The sequence below is a fragment of the Xenopus laevis genome, chromosome 7S (assembly GCF_017654675.1).
Source record: "Xenopus laevis strain J_2021 chromosome 7S, Xenopus_laevis_v10.1, whole genome shotgun sequence".
Lineage (NCBI taxonomy): Eukaryota > Metazoa > Chordata > Amphibia > Anura > Pipidae > Xenopus > Xenopus laevis.
Window position 1 is genome coordinate 98965037 of NC_054384.1, and position 18459 is coordinate 98983495.

Here is an 18459-nt window from a genome sequence, read left to right on the forward strand (position 1 = left end):
GGGACATTAGTATCTGCTGTTTGCAATTGCCTAGAAAACAGTTTCATGCTTGTACTACTGGACATGCAACAGCCCATCAAGAGAGAAACCACACGAACAGCTCACATTGGTAAGAGATGGTGGGAACTTACTGGTAGTGGAGTTGTGGTTGGAGATGGAGTTGTGAATGACGGTGGAACTGTAAAAAACAAAACAAAATAATTTACAATAAAACCATCAGAGCTCTCTGAGACCTTTTTCACTCTGCTGTCCAAGTAATTAAAGTAATTTATATATTTCACACCTTAAACAATAACACATAATAAACCTATAAATCTCTTTACTTAAGAGCATTAAAACTGGCTAGAGAAGAACAGTCAACTGTAAAGTTCTTGTTTATTTATAAAATGGAATGGACAGTAGAAATGAGACATGAAGAACTTGCATGGAGAGCAGTGCCGGTCATTTCAGGGCACCACTGAAATGAAGAAAACAAATTAAATATCCTTATGTTTGTACTTACCACACACAAAACGTTTGCAGCAGGGATCTCCTGAAGGAGCTTCAGTCTTAATATATCCAGCGGCACAAGTCACATCTGTACATGTCACATAACTGCATGGCTCCTACAATGAAAACAATTTGATTTGTTATTTTACGTTTTTTTTACCTTTGTGGAAGTTCATACAATAAAATGGTCTGTGCCTTAATGGATATTTTTGATTTTATGGTTCAGCCAATAGCATTAATGCTGTGAGTTCTCCTGACAAACTCTGCATTTTTATAGTAGGAAGTAGTTTGAACAGTTGATACAGTAAGTGATTACTTCAAATATAATGAAAACAAGACATATTTTTAATTTAGTCCATACTGAAAAATACTTAATGAGGTCCATACTATTATGCTAGACATTCGTAAAGGGGAACTTTACTACATAAATGTAACACATTTATTGGTTATAAATACTAGACACTTTTCCCAACACAATTTTTCATTTTAGTATGTTCTGTGTCACTCTATCCTTGGCTTCAATTGAATAATCCTGCTGATAAACATCCACCTCTTCTTTTGCTCATCAGACAGTCCAAAGGCAATTATCTCACTACAAATAATCTAATAGTCTTGAACATATTGGCTCAAGAATATTATATTGATTTGATCCTATAAATAAGAAGTTGTCATGAATGTTTTGTTTACATGGTTAAGTAGTAAATTAATATCAGCCTTATCAAGACATACAAAAAGGTATTAGCTATCAAGATTCTACTCAGTGGGATGATGATGAGATTATTTGATTTAGATGAATATGTCAAAGCAATTGTTTATTCACAAAACATGTCTGATCTTCTGTAGCCTACTATAGGACTTCCCACAAATCAGTAAGTGAAGCCCATCAGGTTTGCTAGACATTGCAAATTATTGGAGGTACATTACCACTGGTGCAGGTGTAGTAGTTGTCTCTGGAACTGTAAAGCAATAGAAAAATATGAGATGAATTATTATTATTCACAACTTTTTTGATAAGGTAATGGCAATTCTTGTAGGTTCAGTTCAGATGCTGCAGGTCATATCAACTTGTAACTCACCACAAATATAACGTGGGCAGCAGGGGTCTGCTGAAGGAGCTTCCATCTGAGTTTCTCCATCTGCACATGTCACTGTTTGACATGTCACATATTTGCATATTTCCTAAAAAAATCACAACATTCACATTTGAAGTGTCTTATAATGAAGAAAATATTGTGTTCATAGGACTGAGGGTGTGTTCGCACTAAAGTCATGGAATAAGGGAATACTTGAATTAATTTTATGCTAGGTACGTGTCTAAAAATATTCATTTACATTAATTCTGTAAATATGGTTGTTGTTCTTATGTTTTACCTAGCTTTAATAAAACATAATAGTCACATATTGTGTGTGCTTGGTGTCAGCTTACCGGTGGTGGGGTTGTAATTATTCCTGGCACTGTGAAAAGAAAACAATTTACATTAACACTTGTTTACAATTATAATATAGTAGACTTTATTTATTTATTTTTTTGCTAAAAAAATTACTATTTTCTCATGTTTGCACAATTGCTGTTGTCATATCTCAGGGATCCATCAACAGTTTCTTTATGAAGTTTACATTTGTCTCATGGTGCAATTGGTGGTAAGGATGGGCAATACTCAATGGACAACAAGAGAAGTTGCCTTTATAAATCCTATATTTATTTCTATTTTGGAACTTACCACACACATAACGTGGGCAGCAGGGATCTGTTTTTGGACCTTCCATCTTAGTTTCTCCATCTGCACATGTCACATCTGCACAGGTCACATACTGACATGTTTCCTGCAATGAAAAGTATAAAAGTTTTTATCTACAGATTTTTCACTGTAAAATGACACAAAATTGTTTTCCGATTTATAATATTAAACATTTGAACGTTTGAATTAAAAAATGTGAGCCTTTTGAAATTACAATTTTTGAAAAAAACATTGAGATTAAAAATGAATAGTAGAATGAGAGTTCATTTGTTCTTTCACACACTTTCATGCAATCAAGTTTTTGAGTTTAAAGTTTTTCTTATAAAAAGCGAAAGGAAAAAAATAATGTGAATTACAAAAGAACTCAGAAGAGCACGTTGAACAATCTTACATTAAGATACACAAATGGATAATTGTCCCTGTTAAAGACATAATTTTTGCAAAAAGGATCTTTTATAATACTAAAACAGTTTGGAAACAGATTATTTTAGTACCTAAATTAAAAACCATGACTTATTAAAACAATACTTGCTAAGAATGTATATTTGTAGTTTTCCGGCTATCAGTGGCTATTTTTAAAACATCCTTAAGTAACTGAGGGGCATTAGTATCTGCTGTTTGCAATTGCCTAGAAAACAGTTTCATGCTTGTACTACTGGGTATACAAAAGCCCATCAAGAGAGAAACCACATGAACAGGTCACATTGGTAAGAGATGGTGGGAACTTACTGGCAGTGGAGTTGTGGTTGGAGATGGAGTTGTGAATGATGGTGGAACTGTGAAAAACAAAACAAAATAATTTACAATAACACCATCAGAGCTCTCTGAGACCTTTTTGACTCTGCTGTCCAAGTAATTAAAGTAATTTCTATATTTCTCACCTTAAACAAGAACACATAATAAACCTATAAATCTCTTTACTTAAGAGCATTAAAACTGGCTAGAGAAGAACAGTCAACTGTAAAGTTCTTGTTTATTTATAAAATGGAATGGACAGTAGAAATTAGACATGAAGAACTTGCGTGGACAGCAGTGCCGGTCATTTCAGGGCACCACTGAAATGAAGGAAACAAATGAAATATCCTTATGTTTGTACTTACCACACACAAAACGTTTACAGCAGGGATCTCCTGAAGGAGCTTCAGTCTTAATATATCCAGCGGCACAAGTCACATCTGTACATGTCACATAACTGCATGGCTCCTACAATGAAAACAATTCGATTTGTTATTTTACGTTTTTTTTACCTTTGTGGAAGTTCATACAATACAATACAATGACCTGTGCCTAAATAGATACTTTTGATTTTATGGTTCAGCCAATAGCATTAATGCTGTGAGTTCTCCTGACAAACTCTGAATTTTTATAGTAGGAAGTAGTTTGAACAGTTGATACAGTAAGTTATTACTTCAAATATAATGAAAACAAGACATACTTTTAATTTAGTCCATACTGAAAAATACTTAATGAGGTCCATACTATTATGCTAGACATTCATAAAGGGGAACTTTACTACACAAATGTAACACATTTATTGGTTATAAATACTAGACACTATTCCCAACACAATTTTTCTTTTTAGTATGTTCTGTGTATCTCTATCCTTGGCTTCAATTGAATAATCCTGCTGATAAACTACCTCTTCTTTTGCTCAACAGACAGTCCAAAGGCAATTATCTCACTACAAATAATCTAATAGAAAAAGAAAAATTGTGTTGGGAATAGTGTCTCGTATTTATAACCAATAAATGTGTTACATTTGTGTAGTAAAGTTCCCCTTTATGAATGTCTAGCATAATAGTATGGACCTCATTAAGTATTTTTCAGTATGGACTAAATTAAAAGTATGTCTTGTTTTCATTATATTTGAAGTAATAACTTACTGTATCAACTGTTCAAACTACTTCCTACTATAAAAATTCAGAGTTTTGAACATATTGGCTCAAGAATATTATATTGATTTGATCCTATAAATAAAAAGTTGTAATGAATGTTTTGTTTACATGGTTAAGTAGTAAATTAATATCAGCCTTATCAAGACATACAAAAAGGTTTTAGCTATCAAGATTCTACTCAGTGGGATGATGATGAGATTATTTGATTCAGATGAATATGTCAAAGCAACTGTTTATTCACAAAACATGTCTGATCTTCTGTATTCAACTATAGGACTTCCCACAAATCAGTAAGTGAAGCCCATCAGATTTGCTAGACATTGCAAATTATTGGAGGTACATTACCACTGGTGCCGGTGTAGTAGTTGTCTCTGGAACTGTAAAGCAATAGAAAAATATGAGATGAATTATTATTATTCACAACTTTTTTGATAAGGTAATGGCAATTCTTGTAAGTTCAGTTCAGCTGCTGCAGGTTATATCAACTTGTAACTCACCACAAATATAACGTGGGCAGCAGGGGTCTGCTGAAGGAGCTTCCATCTGAGTTTCTCCATCTGCACACGTCACTGTTTGACATGTTACATATTTGCATATTTCCTAAAAAAATCACAACATTCACATTTGAAGTGTCTTATAATGAAGAAAATATTGTGTTCATAGGACTGAGGGTGTGTTCGCACAAAATTCATGGAATAAGGGAATAATTTAATTCATTTTATGCTAGGTACGTGTCTAAAAATATTCATTTACATTAATTCTGTAAATATGGTTGTTGTTCTTATGTTTTACCTAGCTTTAATAAAACATAATAGTCACGTATTGTGAGTGCTTGGTGTCAGCTTACCGGTGGTGGGGTTGTAATTATTCCTGGCACTGTGAAAAGAAAAAAATTTACATTAACACTTGTTTACAAATATTTATTTATTTATTTATTTATTATTTATTGCAAAAAAGCACAATATATTCTCATGTTTGCACTATTGTAGTTGTCATATCTCAGAGTTCAATCTACAATTGTTTTATGAAGTTTACATTTTTCTCATAGAGCAATTGGTGGTAAGGATGGGCAATACTCAATGGACAACAAGAGAAGTTGCCTTTATAAACCCTATCATTAAAATATATTCCTATTTTGGAACTTACCACACACATAACGTGTGCAGCAGGGATCTGTTTTTGGACCTTCCATCTTAGTTTCTCCATCTGCGCATGTCACATCTGCACAGGTCACATACTGACATGTTTCCTGCAATGAAAAGTATAAAAGATTTACATCTACAGATTTTTCACCATAAAATGACACAAAATTGTTTTCCGATTTATAATATTAAACATTTGAACGTTTCAATTAAAAAATGTGAGTCTTTTGAAATTACAATTTTTGAAAAAAACATTGAGATTTAAAATGAATAGTAGAATGAGAGTTCATTTGTTCTGCAATCAATTTTTTTGAGTTTAAAGTTTTTCTCATAAAAATCGAAAGGAAAAAAACATAATGTGAATTACAAAAGAACTCAGAAGAGCACGTTGAACAATCTTACATTAAGATACACAAATGGATAATTGTCCCTGTTAAAGACATCATTTTTGAAAAAAGAATTTTTTATAGTACTAAGTTTGGAAACAGATTATTTTAGTACCTAAATTAATAACCATGACTTATTAAAACAATACTTGCTAAGAATGTATATTTGTAGTTTTCCGGCTATCAGTGGTTATTTTTAAAACATTCTTAAGTAACTGAGGGGCATTAGTATCTGCTGTTTGCAATTGCCTAGAAAACAGTTTCATACTTGTACTACTGGACATGCAACAGCCCATCAAGAGAGAAACCACATGAACAGCTCACATTGGTAAGAGATGGTGGGAACTTACTGGGAGTGGAGTTGTGGTTGGAGATGGAGTTGTGAATGACGGTGGAACTGTAAAAAACAAAACAAAATAATTTACAATAACACCATCAGAGCTCTCTGAGACCTTTTTCACTCTGCTGTCCAAGTAATTAAAGTAATTTATATATTTCTCACCTAAAAACAAGAACACATAATAAACCTATAAATCTCTTTACTTAAGAGCATTAAAACTGGCTAGAGAAGAACAGTCAACTGTAAAGTTCTTGTTTATTTATAAAATGGAATGAACAGTAGAAATGAGACATGAAGAACTAGCATGGGGAGCAGTGCCGGTCATTTCAGGGCACCACTGAAATGAAGGAACAAATTAAATATCTTTATGTTTGTACTTACCACACACAAAACGTTTGCAGCAGGGATCTCCTGAAGGAGCTTCAGTCTTAATAAATCCAGCGGCACAAGTCACATCTGTACATGTCACATAACTGCATGGCTCCTACAATGAAAACAATTTGATTTGTTATTTTACGTTTTTTTACCTTTGTGGAAGTTCATACAATACAATGATCTGTGCCTTAATGGATACTTTTGATTTTATGGTTCAGCCAATAGCATTAATGCTGTGAGTTCTCCTGACAAACTTTGCATTTTTATAGTAGGAAGTAGTTTGAACAGTTGATAATGTAAGTGATTACTTCAAATATAAGGAAAACAAGCCATATTTTTAATTTAGTCCATACTGAAAAATACTTAATGAGGTCCATACTATTGATAAACATCCACCTCTTCTTTTGCTCATCAGACAGTCCAAAGGCAATTATCTCACTACAAATAATCTAATAGTCTTGAACATATTGGTTCAAGAATATTATATTGATTTGATCCTATAAATAAGAAGTTGTCATGAATGTTTTGTTTACATGGTTAAGTAGTAAATTAATATCAGCCTTATCAAGACATACAAAAAGGTTTTAGCTATCAAGATTCTACTCAGTGAGATGATGATGAGATTATTTGATTTAGATGAATATGTCAAAGCAACTGTTTATTCACAAAACATGTCTGATCTTCTGTAGCCTACTATAAGACTTCTCACAAATCAGTAAGTGAAGCTAATCAGGTTTGCTAGACATTGCAAATTATTGGAGGTACATTACCACTGGTGCAGGTGTAGTAGTTGTCTCTGGAACTGTAAAGCAATAGAAAAATATGAGATGAATTATTATTATTCACAACTTTTTTGATAAGGTAATGGCAATTCTTGTAGGTTCAGTTCAGCTGCTGCAGGTCATATCAACTTGTAACTCACCACAAATATAACGTGGGCAGCAGGGGTCTGCTGAAGGAGCTTCCATCTGAGTTTCTCCATCTGCACATGTCACTGTTTGACATGTCACATATTTGCATATTTCCTAAAAAAATCACAACATTCACATTTGAAGTGTCTTTTAATGAAGAAAATATTGTGTTCATAGGACTGAGGGTGTGTTCGCACTAAATTCATGGAATAAGGGAATAATTTAATTCATTTTATGCTAGGTACGTGTCTAAAAATATTTATTTACATTAATTTTGTAAATATGGTTGTTGTTCTTATGTTTTACCTAGCTTTAATAAAACATAATAGTCACGTATTGTGTGTGCTTGGTGTCAGCTTACCGGTGGTGGGGTTGTAATTATTCCTGGCACTGTGAAAAGAAAACAATTTACATTAACACTTGTTTACAATTACAATATAGTAGACTTTATTTATTTATTTTTTTGCTAAAAAACACTATCTTCTTATGTTTGCACAATTGTTGTTTTCATATCTCAGGGATCCATCAACAGTTTCTTTATGACATTTACATTTGTCTGATGGTACAATTGGTGGTAAGGATGGGCAATACTCAATGGACAACAAGAGAAGTTGTCTTATAAACCCTATATTTATTTCTATTTTGGAACTTACCACACACATAACGTGTGCAGCAGGGATCTGTTTTTGGACCTTCCATCTTAGTTTCTCCATCTGCGCATGTCACATCTGCACAGGTCACATACTGACATGTTTCCTGCAATGAAAAGTATAAAAAATTTTATCTACAGATTTTTCACTGTAAAATGACACAAAATTGTTTTCCGATTCATAATATTAAACATTTGAACGTTTGAATTAAAAAATGTGAGCCTTTTGAAATTACAATTTTTGAAAAACAAATTGAGATTAAAAATGAATAGTAGAATGAGAGTTCATTTGATCTTTCACACACTTTAATGCAATCAAGTTTTTCTCATAAAAATCGAAAGGAAAAAAATAATGTGAATTACAAAAGAACTCAGAAGAGCATGTTGAACAATCTTACATTAAGATACACAAATTGATAATTGTCCCTGTTAAAGACATAATTTTTGCAAAAAGAATATTTTATAATACTAAGACAGTTTGGAAAAAGATTATTTTAGTACCTAAATTAAAAACCATGACTTATTAAAACAATACTTGCTAAGAATGTATATTTGTAGTTTTCCGGGTATCAGTGGCTATTTTTAAAACATCCTTAAGTAACTGAGGGGCATTAGTTTCTGCCGTTTGCAATTGCCTAGAAAACAGTTTCATACTTGTACTACTGGGTATACAAAAGCCCATCAAGAGAGAAACCACATGAACAGGTCACATTGGTAAGAGATGGTGGGAACTTACTGGGAGTGGAGTTGTGGTTGGAGATGGAGTTGTGAATGAAGGTGGAACTGTAAAAAACAAAACAAAATAATTTACAATAACACCATCAGAGCTCTCTGAGACCTTTTTCACTCTGCTGTCCAAGTAATTAAAGTAATTTATATATTTCTCACCTTGAACAAGAACACATAATAAACCTATAAATCTCTTTACTTAAGAGCATTAAAACTGGCTAGAGAAGATCAGTCAACTGTAAAGTTCTTGTTTATTTATAAAATGGAATTAACAGTAGAAATGAGACATGAAGAACTTGCATGGAGAGCAGTGCTGGTCATTTCAGAGTACCATTGAAAGGAAGAAAACAAATTAAATATCCTTATGTTTGTACTTACCACACACAAAACGTTTGCAGCAGGGATCTCCTGAAGGAGCTTCAGTCTTAATATATCCAGCGGCACAAGTCACATCTGTACATGTCACATAACTGCATGGCTCCTACAATGAAAACAATTTGATTTGTTATTTTACGTTTTTTTTACCTTTGTGGAAGTTCATACAATACAATGGTCTGTGCCTTAATGGATACTTTTGATTTTATGGTTCAGCCAATAGCATTAATGCTGTGAGTTCTCCTGACAAACTCTGAATTTTTATAGTAGGAAGTAGTTTGAACAGTTGATACAGTAAGTTATTACTTCAAATATAATGAAAACAAGACATACTTTTAATTTAGTCCATACTGAAAAATACTTAATGAGGTCCATACTATTATGCTAGACATTCATAAAGGGGAACTTTACTACACAAATGTAACACATTTATTGGTTATAAATACTAGACACTATTCCCAACACAATTTTTCTTTTTAGTATGTTCTGTGTATCTCTATCCTTGGCTTCAATTGAATAATCCTGCTGATAAACATCCACCTCTTCTTTTGCTCAACAGACAGTCCAAAGGCAATTATCACGCTACAAATAATCTACAGTAATAGTCTTGAACATATTAGCTCAAGAATATTATATTGATTTGATCCTGTAAGTAAGTAGTTTAATGTGTTGTTTACATTGGTTAAGTAGTAAATGAATATCAGCCTTATCAAGACATACAAAAAGGTTTTAGCTATCAAGATTCTACTCAGTGGGATGATGATGAGATTATTTGATTTAGATGAATATGTCAAAGCAACTGTTTATTCACAAAACATGTCTGATCTTCTGTAGCCTACTATAGGACTTCCCACAAATCAGTAAGTGAAGCCCATCAGGTTTGCTAGACATTGCAAATTATTGGAGGTACATTACCACTGGTGCAGGTGTAGTAGTTGTCTCTGGAACTGTAAAGCAATAGAAAAATATGAGATGAATTATTATTATTCACAACTTTTTTGATAAGGTAATGGCAATTCTTGTAGGTTCAGTTCAGCTGCTGCAGGTCATATCAACTTGTAACTCACCACAAATATAACGTGGGCAGCAGGGGTCTGCTGAAGGAGCTTCCATCTGAGTTTCTCCATCTGCACATGTCACTGTTGTACATGTCACATATTTGCATATTTCCTACAATGAAAAAAAAATCACAACATTCACATTTGATGTGTCTTATAATGAAGAAAATATTGTGTTCATAGGACTGAGGGTGTGTTCGCACAAAATTCATGGAATAATTGAATTAATTTTATGCTAGGTACGTGTCTAAAAATATTCATTTACATTAATTCTGTAAATATGGTTGTTGTTCTTATGTTTTACCTAGCTTTAATAAAACATAATAGTCACATATTGTGTGTGCTTGGTGTCAGCTTACCGGTGGTGGGGTTGTAATTATTCCTGGCACTGTGAAAAGAAAACAATTTAGATTAACACTTGTTTACAATTATAATATAGTAGACTTTATTTATTTATTTTTTTGCTAAAAAAATTACTCATGTTTGCACAATTGCTGTTGTCATATCTCAGGGATCCATCAACAGTTTCTTTATGAAGTTTACATTTGTCTCATGGTACAATTGGTGGTAAGGATGGGCAATACTCAATGGACAACAAGAGAAGTTGTCTTATAAATCCTATATTTATTTCTATTTTGGAACTTACCACACACATAACGTGTGCAGCAGGGATCTGTTTTTGGACCTTCCATCTTAGTTTCTCCATCTGCGCATGTCACATCTGCACAGGTCACATACTGACATGTTTCCTGCAATGAAAAGTATAAAAGATTTTATCTACAGATTTTTCACCGTAAAATGACAAAAAATTGTTTTCCGATTTATAATATTAAACATTTGAACGTTTGAATTATAAAATGTGAGCCTTTTGAAATTACAATTTTTAAAAAAAACATTGAGATTTAAATTGAATAGTAGAATGAGAGTTCATTTGTTCTTTCACACGCTTTAATGCAATCAAGTTTTTGAGTTTAAAGTTTTTCTCATAAAAATCGAAAGGAAAAAAATAATGTGAATTACAAAAGAACTCAGAAGAGCACGTTGAACAATCTTACATTAAGATACACAAATGGATAATTGTCCCTGTTAAATACATCATTTTTGCACAAAGAATCTTTTATAATACTAAGACAGTTTGGAAATAGATTATTTTAGTACCTAAATTAATAACCATGACTTATTAAAACAATACTTGCTAAGAATGTATATTTGTAGTATTCTGGCTATCAGTGGCTATTTTTTAAACATCCTTAAGTAACTGAGGGACAGTAGTATCTGCTGTTTGAAATTGCCTAGAAAACAGTTTCATACTTGTACTACTGGACATGCAACAGCCCATCAAGAGAGAAACCACATGAACAGGTCACATTGGTAAGAAATGGTGGGAACTTACTGGTAGTGGAGTTGTGATTGGAGATGGAGTTGTGAATGACGGTGGAACTGTAAAAAACAAAACAATTTACAAAAACACCATCAGAGCTCTCTGAGACCTTTTTCACTCTGCTGTCCAAGTAATTAAAGTAATTAATATATTTCTCACCTTAAACAATAACAAATAATAAACCTATAAATCTCTTTACTTAAGAGCATTAAAACTGGCTAGAGAAGAACCGTCAACTGTAAAGTTCTGGTTTATTTATAAAATGGAATGAACAGTAGAAATGAGACATGAAGAACTTGCATGGGGAGCAGTGCCGGTCATTTCAGGACACCACTGAAATGAAGGAAACAAATTAAATATCCTTATGTTTGTACTTACCACACACAAAACGTTTGCAGCAGGGATCTCCTGAAGGAGCTTCAGTCTTAATATATCCAGCGGCACAAGTCACATCTGTACATGTCACATAACTGCATGGCTCCTACAATGAAAACAATTTTATTTGTTATTTTACGTTTTTTTTACCTTTGTGGAAGTTCATACAATACAATGGTCTGTGCCTTAATGGATACTTTTGATTTTATGGTTCAGCCAATAGCATTAATGCTGTGAGCTCTCCTGACAAACTCTGCATTTTTATAGTAGGAAGTAGTCTGAACAGTTGATACAGTAAGTGATTACTTCAAATATAAGGAAAACAAGCCATATTTTTAATTTAGTCCATACTGAAAAATACTTAATGAGGTCTATACTATTATGCTAGACATTCGTAAAGGGGAACTTTACTACACAAATGTAACACATTTATTGGTTATAAATACTAGACACTATTCCCAACACAATTTTTCTTTTTAATATGTTCTGTGTATCTCTATCCTTGGCTTCAATTGAATAATCCTGCTGATAAACATCCACCTCTTCTTTTACTCATCAGACAGTCCAAAGGCAATTATCTCACTACAAATAATCTAATAGTCTTGGACATATTGGTTCAAGAATATTATATTGATTTGATCCTATAAATAAGAAGTTGTCATGAATGTTTTGTTTACATGGTTAAGTAGTAAATTAATATCAGCCTTATCAAGACATACAAAAAGGTATTAGCTATCAAGATTCTACTCAGTGGGATGATGATGAGATTATTTGATTTAGATGAATATGTCAAAGCAACTGTTTATTCAAAAAACATGTCTGATCTTCTGTAGCCTACTATAGGACTTCCCACAAATCAGTAACTGAAGCCCATCAGGTTTGCTAGACATTGCAAATTATTGGAGGTACATTACCTCTGGTGCAGGTGTAGTAGTTGTCTCTGGAACTGTAAAGCAATAGAAACATATGAGATGAATTATTATTATTCACAACTTTTATGATAAGGTAATGGCAATTCTTGTAGGTTCAGTTCAGCTGCTGCAGGTCATATCAACTTGGAACTTACCACAAATATAACGTGGGCAGCAGGGGTCTGCTGAAGGAGCTTCCATCTGAGTTTCTCCATCTGCACATGTCACTGTTTGACATGTCACATATTTGCATATTTCCTAAAAAAATCACAACATTCACATTTGAAGTGTCTTATAATGAAGAAAATATTGTGTTCATAGGACTGAGGGTGTGTTCGCACTAAATTCATGGAATAAGGGAATCATTTAATTCATTTTATGCTAGGTACGTGTCTAAAAATATTCATTTACATTAATTTTGTAAATATGGTTTTTGTTCTTATGTTTTACCTAGCTTTAGTAAAACATAATAGTCACATATTGTGTGTGCTTGGTGTCAGCTTACCGGTGGTGGGGTTGTAATTATTCCTGGCACTGTGAAAAGAAAACAATTTACATTAACACTTGTTTACAATTACAATATAGTAGACTTTATTTATTTATTTTTTTGCTAAAAAAATCACTATTTTCTTATGTTTGCACAATTGCTGTTGTCATATCTCAGGGATCCATCAAAAGTTTCTTTATGAAGTTTACATTTGTCTGATGGTACAATTGGTGGTAAGGATGGGCAATACTCAATGGACAACAAGAGAAGTTGTCTTATAAACCCTATATATATTTCTATTTTGGAACTTACCACACACATAACGCGTGCAGCAGGGATCTGTTTTTGGACCTTCCATCTTAGTTTCTCCATCTGCGCATGTCACATCTGCACAGGTCACATACTGACATGTTTCCTGCAATGAAAAGTATAAAAGATTTAATCTACAGATTTTTCACTGTAAAATGACACAAAATTGTTTACCGATTTATAATATTAAACATTTGAACGTTTGAATTAAAAAATGTGAGCCTTTTGAAATTACAATTTTTGAAAAAAACATTGAGATTAAAAATGAATAGTAGAATGAGAGTTTATTTGTTCTTTCACACACTTTAATGCAATCAAGTTTTTGAGTTTAAAGTTTTTCTCATAAAAATCGAAAGGAAAAAAAATAATGTGAATTACAAAAGAACTCAGAAGAGCACGTTGAAAAATCTTACATTAAGATAAACAAACGGATAATTGTCCCTGTTAAAGACATAATTTTTGCAAAAAGAATCTTTTATAACACTAAGACAGTTTGGAAACAGATTATTTTAGTACCTAAATTAAAAACCATGATTTATTAAAACAATACTTGCTAAGAATGTATATTTGTAGTTTTCCGGCTATCAGTGGTTATTTTTAAAACATCCTTAAGTAACTGAGGGGCATTAGTATCTGCTGTTTGCAATTGCCTAGAAAACAGTTTCATACTTGTACTACTGGACATGCAACAGCCCATCAAGAGAGAAACCACATGAACAGCTAACATTGGTAAGAGATGGTGGTAACTTACTGATAGTGGAGTTGTGGCTGGAGATGGAGTTGTGAATGACGGTGGAACTGTAAAAAAACAAAACAAAATAATTTACAATAACACCATCAGAGCTCTCCGAGACCTTTTTCACTCTGCTGTCCAAGTAATTTAAGAAATTTATATATTTCGCACATTAAACAAGAACACATAATAAACCTATAAATCTCTTTACTTAAGAGCATTAAAACTGGCTAGAGAAGAACAGTCAACTGTAAAGTTCTTGTTTATTTATAAATTGGAATGACCAGTAGAAATGAGACATGAAGAACTTGCGTGGAGAGCAGTGCCGGTCATTTCAGGACACCACTGAAATGAAGGAAACAAATTAAATATCCTTATGTTTGTACTTACCACACACAAAACGTTTGCAGCAGGGATCTCCTGAAGGAGCTTCAGTCTTAATATATCCAGCGGCACAAGTCACATCTGTACATGTCACATAACTGCATGGCTCCTACAATGAAAACAATTCGATTTGTTATTTTACGTTTTTTTTTACCTTTACCTTTGTGGAAGTTCATACAATACAATGACCTGTGCCTAAATAGATACTTTTGATTTTATGGTTCAGCCAATAGCATTAATGCTGTGAGTTCTCCTGACAAACTGTGAATTTTTATAGTAGGATGTAGTTTGAACAGTTGATACAGTAAGTTATTACTTCAAATATAATGAAAACAAGCCATACTTTTAATTTAGTCCATACTGAAAAATACTTAATGAGGTCCATACTATTATGCTAGACATTCATAAAGGGGAACTTTACTACACAAATGTAACACATTTATTTGTTATAAATACGAGACACTATTCCCAACACAATTTTTCTTTTTAGTATGTTCTGTGTATCTCTATCCTTGGCTTCAATTGAATAATCCTGCTGATAAACTACCTCTTCTTTCAGTCCAAAGGCAATTATCTCACTACAAATAATCTAATAGTCTTGAACATATTGGTTCAAGAATATTATATTGATTTGATCCTATAAATAAAAAGTTGTCATGAATGTTTTGTTTACATGGTTAAGTAGTAAATTAAAATCATCCTTATCAAGACATACAAAAAGGTATTAGCTATCAAGATTCTACTCAGTGGGATGATGATGTGATTATTTGATTTAGACGAATATGTCAAAGCAACTGTTTATTCACAAAACATGTCTGATCTTCTGTATTCTACTATAGGACTTCCCACAAATCAGTAAGTGAAGCCCATCAGGTTTTCTAGACATTGCAAATTATTGGAGGTACATTACCACTGGTGCAGGTGTAGTAGTTGTCTCTGGAACTGTAAAGCAATAGAAAAATATGAGATGAATTATTATTATTCACAACTTTTTTGATAAGGTAATGGGAATTCTTGTAGGTTCAGTTCAGCTGCTGCAGGTCATATCAACTTGTAACTCACCACAAATATAATGTGGGCAGCAGGGGTCTGCTGAAGGAGCTTCCATCTGAGTTTCTCCATCTGCACATGTCACTGTTGTACATGTCACATATTTGCATATTTCCTACAATGAAAAAAAAATCACAACATTCACATTTGATGTGTCTTATAATGAAGAAAATATTGTGTTCATAGGACTGAGGGTGTGTTCGCACAAAATTCATGGAATAATTGAATTAATTTTATGCTAGGTACGTGTCTACAAATATTCATTTACATTAATTCTGTAAATATGGTTGTTGTTCTTATGTTTTACCTAGCTTTAATAAAACATAATAGTCACGTATTGTGTGTGCTTGGTGTCAGCTTACCGGTGGTGGGGTTGTAATTATTCCTGGCACTGTGAAAAGAAAACAATTTACATTAACACTTGTTTACAATTATAATATAGTAGACTTTATTTATTTATTTCTTTGCTAAAAAAATTACTATTTTCTCATGTTTGCACAATTGCTGTTGTCATATCTCAGGGGTCCATCAACAGTTTCTTTATGAAGTTTACATTTGTCTCATGGTACAATTGGTGGTAAGGATGGGCAATACTCAATGGACAACAAGAGAAGTCTTATAAACCCTATATATATTTCTATTTTGGAACTTACCACACACATAACGTGTGCAGCAGGGATCTGTTTTTGGACCTTCCATCTTAGTTTCTCCATCTGCGCATGTCACATCTGCACAGGTCACATACTGACATGTTTCCTGCAATGAAAAGTATAAAAGATTTTATCCACAGATTTTTCCCCGTAAAATGACACAAAATTGTTTTCCGATTTATAATATTAAACATTTGAACGTTTGAATTAAAAAATGTGAGACTTTTGAAATTACAATTTTTGAAAAAAACATTGAGATTAAAAATGAATAGTAGAATGAGAGTTCATTTGTTCTTTCACACACTTTAATGCAACTCAGAAGAGCATGTTGAACAATCTTACATTAAGATACACAAATGGATAATTGTCCCTGTTAAAGACATAATTTTTGAAAAAAGAATCTTTTATAACACTAAGACAGTTTGGAAACAGATTATTTTAGTACCTAAATTAATAACCATGACTTATTAAAACAATACTTGCTAAGAATGTATATTTGTAGTTTTCCGGCTATCAGTGGCTATTTTTAAAACATCCTTAAGTAACTGAGGGACATTAGTATCTGCTGTTTGAAATTGCCTAGAAAACAGTTTCATGCTTGTACTACTGGACATGCAACAGCCCATCGAAAGAGAAACCACATGAACAGCTCACATTGGTAAGGGATGGTGGGAACTTACTGGTAGTGGAGTTGTGCTTGGAGATGGAGTTGTGAATGATGGTGGAACTGTGAAAAACAAAACAAAATAATTTACAATAACACCATCAGAGCTCTCTGAGACCTTTTTCACTCTGCTGTCCAAGTAATTAAAGTAATTTATATATTTCTCACCTTAAACAATAACACATAATAAACCTATAAATCTCTTTACTTAAGAGCATTAAAACTGGCTAGAGAAGAACAGTCAACTGTAAAGTTCTTGTTTATTTATAAAATGGAATGAACAGTAGAAATGAGACATGAAGAACTTGCGTGGACAGCAGTGCCGGTCATTTCAGGGCACCACTGAAATGAAGGAAACAAATTAAATATCCTTATGTTTGTACTTACCACACACAAAACGTTTGCAGCAGGGATCTCCTGAAGGAGCTTCAGTCTTAATATATCCAGCGGCACAAGTCACATCTGTACATGTCACATAACTGCATGGCTCCTACAATGAAAACAATTCGATTTGTTATTTTACATTTTTTTTACCTTTGTGGAAGTTCATACAATACAATGGTCTGTGCCTAAATAGATACTTTTGATTTTATGGTTCAGCCAATAGCATTAATGCTGTGAGTTCTCCTGACAAACTCTGAATTTTTATAGTAGGAAGTAGTTTGAACAGTTGATACAGTAAGTTATTACTTCAAATATAATGAAAACAAGACATACTTTTAATTTAGTCCATACTGAAAAATACTTAATGAGGTCCATACTATTATGCTAGACATTCATAAAGGGGAACTTTACTACATAAATGTAACACATTTATTGGTTATAAATACTAGACACTATTCCCAACACAATTTTTCTTTTTAGTATGTTCTGTGTATCTCTATCCTTGGCTTCAATTGAATAATCCTGCTGATAAACTACCTCTTCTTTCAGTCCAAAGGCAATTATCTCACTACAAATAATCTAATAGTCTTGAACATATTGGTTCAAGAATATTATATTGATTTGATCCTATAAATAAAAAGTTGTCATGGATGTTTTGTTTACATGGTTAAGTAGTAAATTAATATCAGCCTTATCAAGACATACAAAAAGGTATTAGCTATCAAGATTCTACTCAGTGGGATGATGATGAGATTATTTGATTTAGATGAATATGTCAAAGCAACTGTTTATTCACAAAACATGTCTGATCTTCTGTATTCTACTATAGGACTTCCCACAAATCAGTAAGTGAAGCCCATCAGGTTTTCTAGACATTGCAAATTATTGGAGGTACATTACCACTGGTGCAGGTGTAGTAGTTGTCTCTGGAACTGTAAAGCAATAGAAAAATATGAGATGAATTATTATTATTCACAACTTTTTTGATAAGGTAATGGCAATTCTTGTAGGTTCAGTTCAGCTGCTGCAGGTCATATCAACTT

At 32.8% G+C, this 18459-nt stretch overlaps 1 protein-coding gene across 1 annotated transcript in view; it reads right to left on the reverse strand.

Annotated features, from left to right (window-relative positions):
- Positions 1–18459, reverse strand: part of LOC108697796 (mucin-2) — a 113799-nt gene that overhangs the window by 44841 nt on the left and 50499 nt on the right. Inside the window, exons 76-114 of the mRNA XM_041570643.1 lie at positions 18317–18348; positions 17420–17522; positions 17049–17095; positions 16372–16474; positions 16081–16109; positions 15731–15833; positions 15579–15610; positions 14675–14777; positions 14303–14349; positions 13555–13657; positions 13261–13289; positions 12911–13013; positions 12759–12790; positions 11848–11950; positions 11482–11528; positions 10735–10837; positions 10448–10476; positions 10098–10200; positions 9946–9977; positions 9034–9136; positions 8663–8709; positions 7931–8033; positions 7639–7667; positions 7289–7391; positions 7137–7168; positions 6373–6475; positions 6002–6048; positions 5270–5372; positions 4971–4999; positions 4621–4723; positions 4469–4500; positions 3329–3431; positions 2958–3004; positions 2211–2313; positions 1916–1944; positions 1566–1668; positions 1414–1445; positions 503–605; positions 132–178 (exon numbers count right to left, since the gene is read on the reverse strand). Coding sequence (XP_041426577.1) covers positions 132–178; positions 503–605; positions 1414–1445; positions 1566–1668; positions 1916–1944; positions 2211–2313; positions 2958–3004; positions 3329–3431; positions 4469–4500; positions 4621–4723; positions 4971–4999; positions 5270–5372; positions 6002–6048; positions 6373–6475; positions 7137–7168; positions 7289–7391; positions 7639–7667; positions 7931–8033; positions 8663–8709; positions 9034–9136; positions 9946–9977; positions 10098–10200; positions 10448–10476; positions 10735–10837; positions 11482–11528; positions 11848–11950; positions 12759–12790; positions 12911–13013; positions 13261–13289; positions 13555–13657; positions 14303–14349; positions 14675–14777; positions 15579–15610; positions 15731–15833; positions 16081–16109; positions 16372–16474; positions 17049–17095; positions 17420–17522; positions 18317–18348 — 2684 coding nt within the window. The remainder of the gene's footprint in view (positions 1–131; positions 179–502; positions 606–1413; positions 1446–1565; positions 1669–1915; positions 1945–2210; positions 2314–2957; positions 3005–3328; positions 3432–4468; positions 4501–4620; positions 4724–4970; positions 5000–5269; positions 5373–6001; positions 6049–6372; positions 6476–7136; positions 7169–7288; positions 7392–7638; positions 7668–7930; positions 8034–8662; positions 8710–9033; positions 9137–9945; positions 9978–10097; positions 10201–10447; positions 10477–10734; positions 10838–11481; positions 11529–11847; positions 11951–12758; positions 12791–12910; positions 13014–13260; positions 13290–13554; positions 13658–14302; positions 14350–14674; positions 14778–15578; positions 15611–15730; positions 15834–16080; positions 16110–16371; positions 16475–17048; positions 17096–17419; positions 17523–18316; positions 18349–18459) is intronic.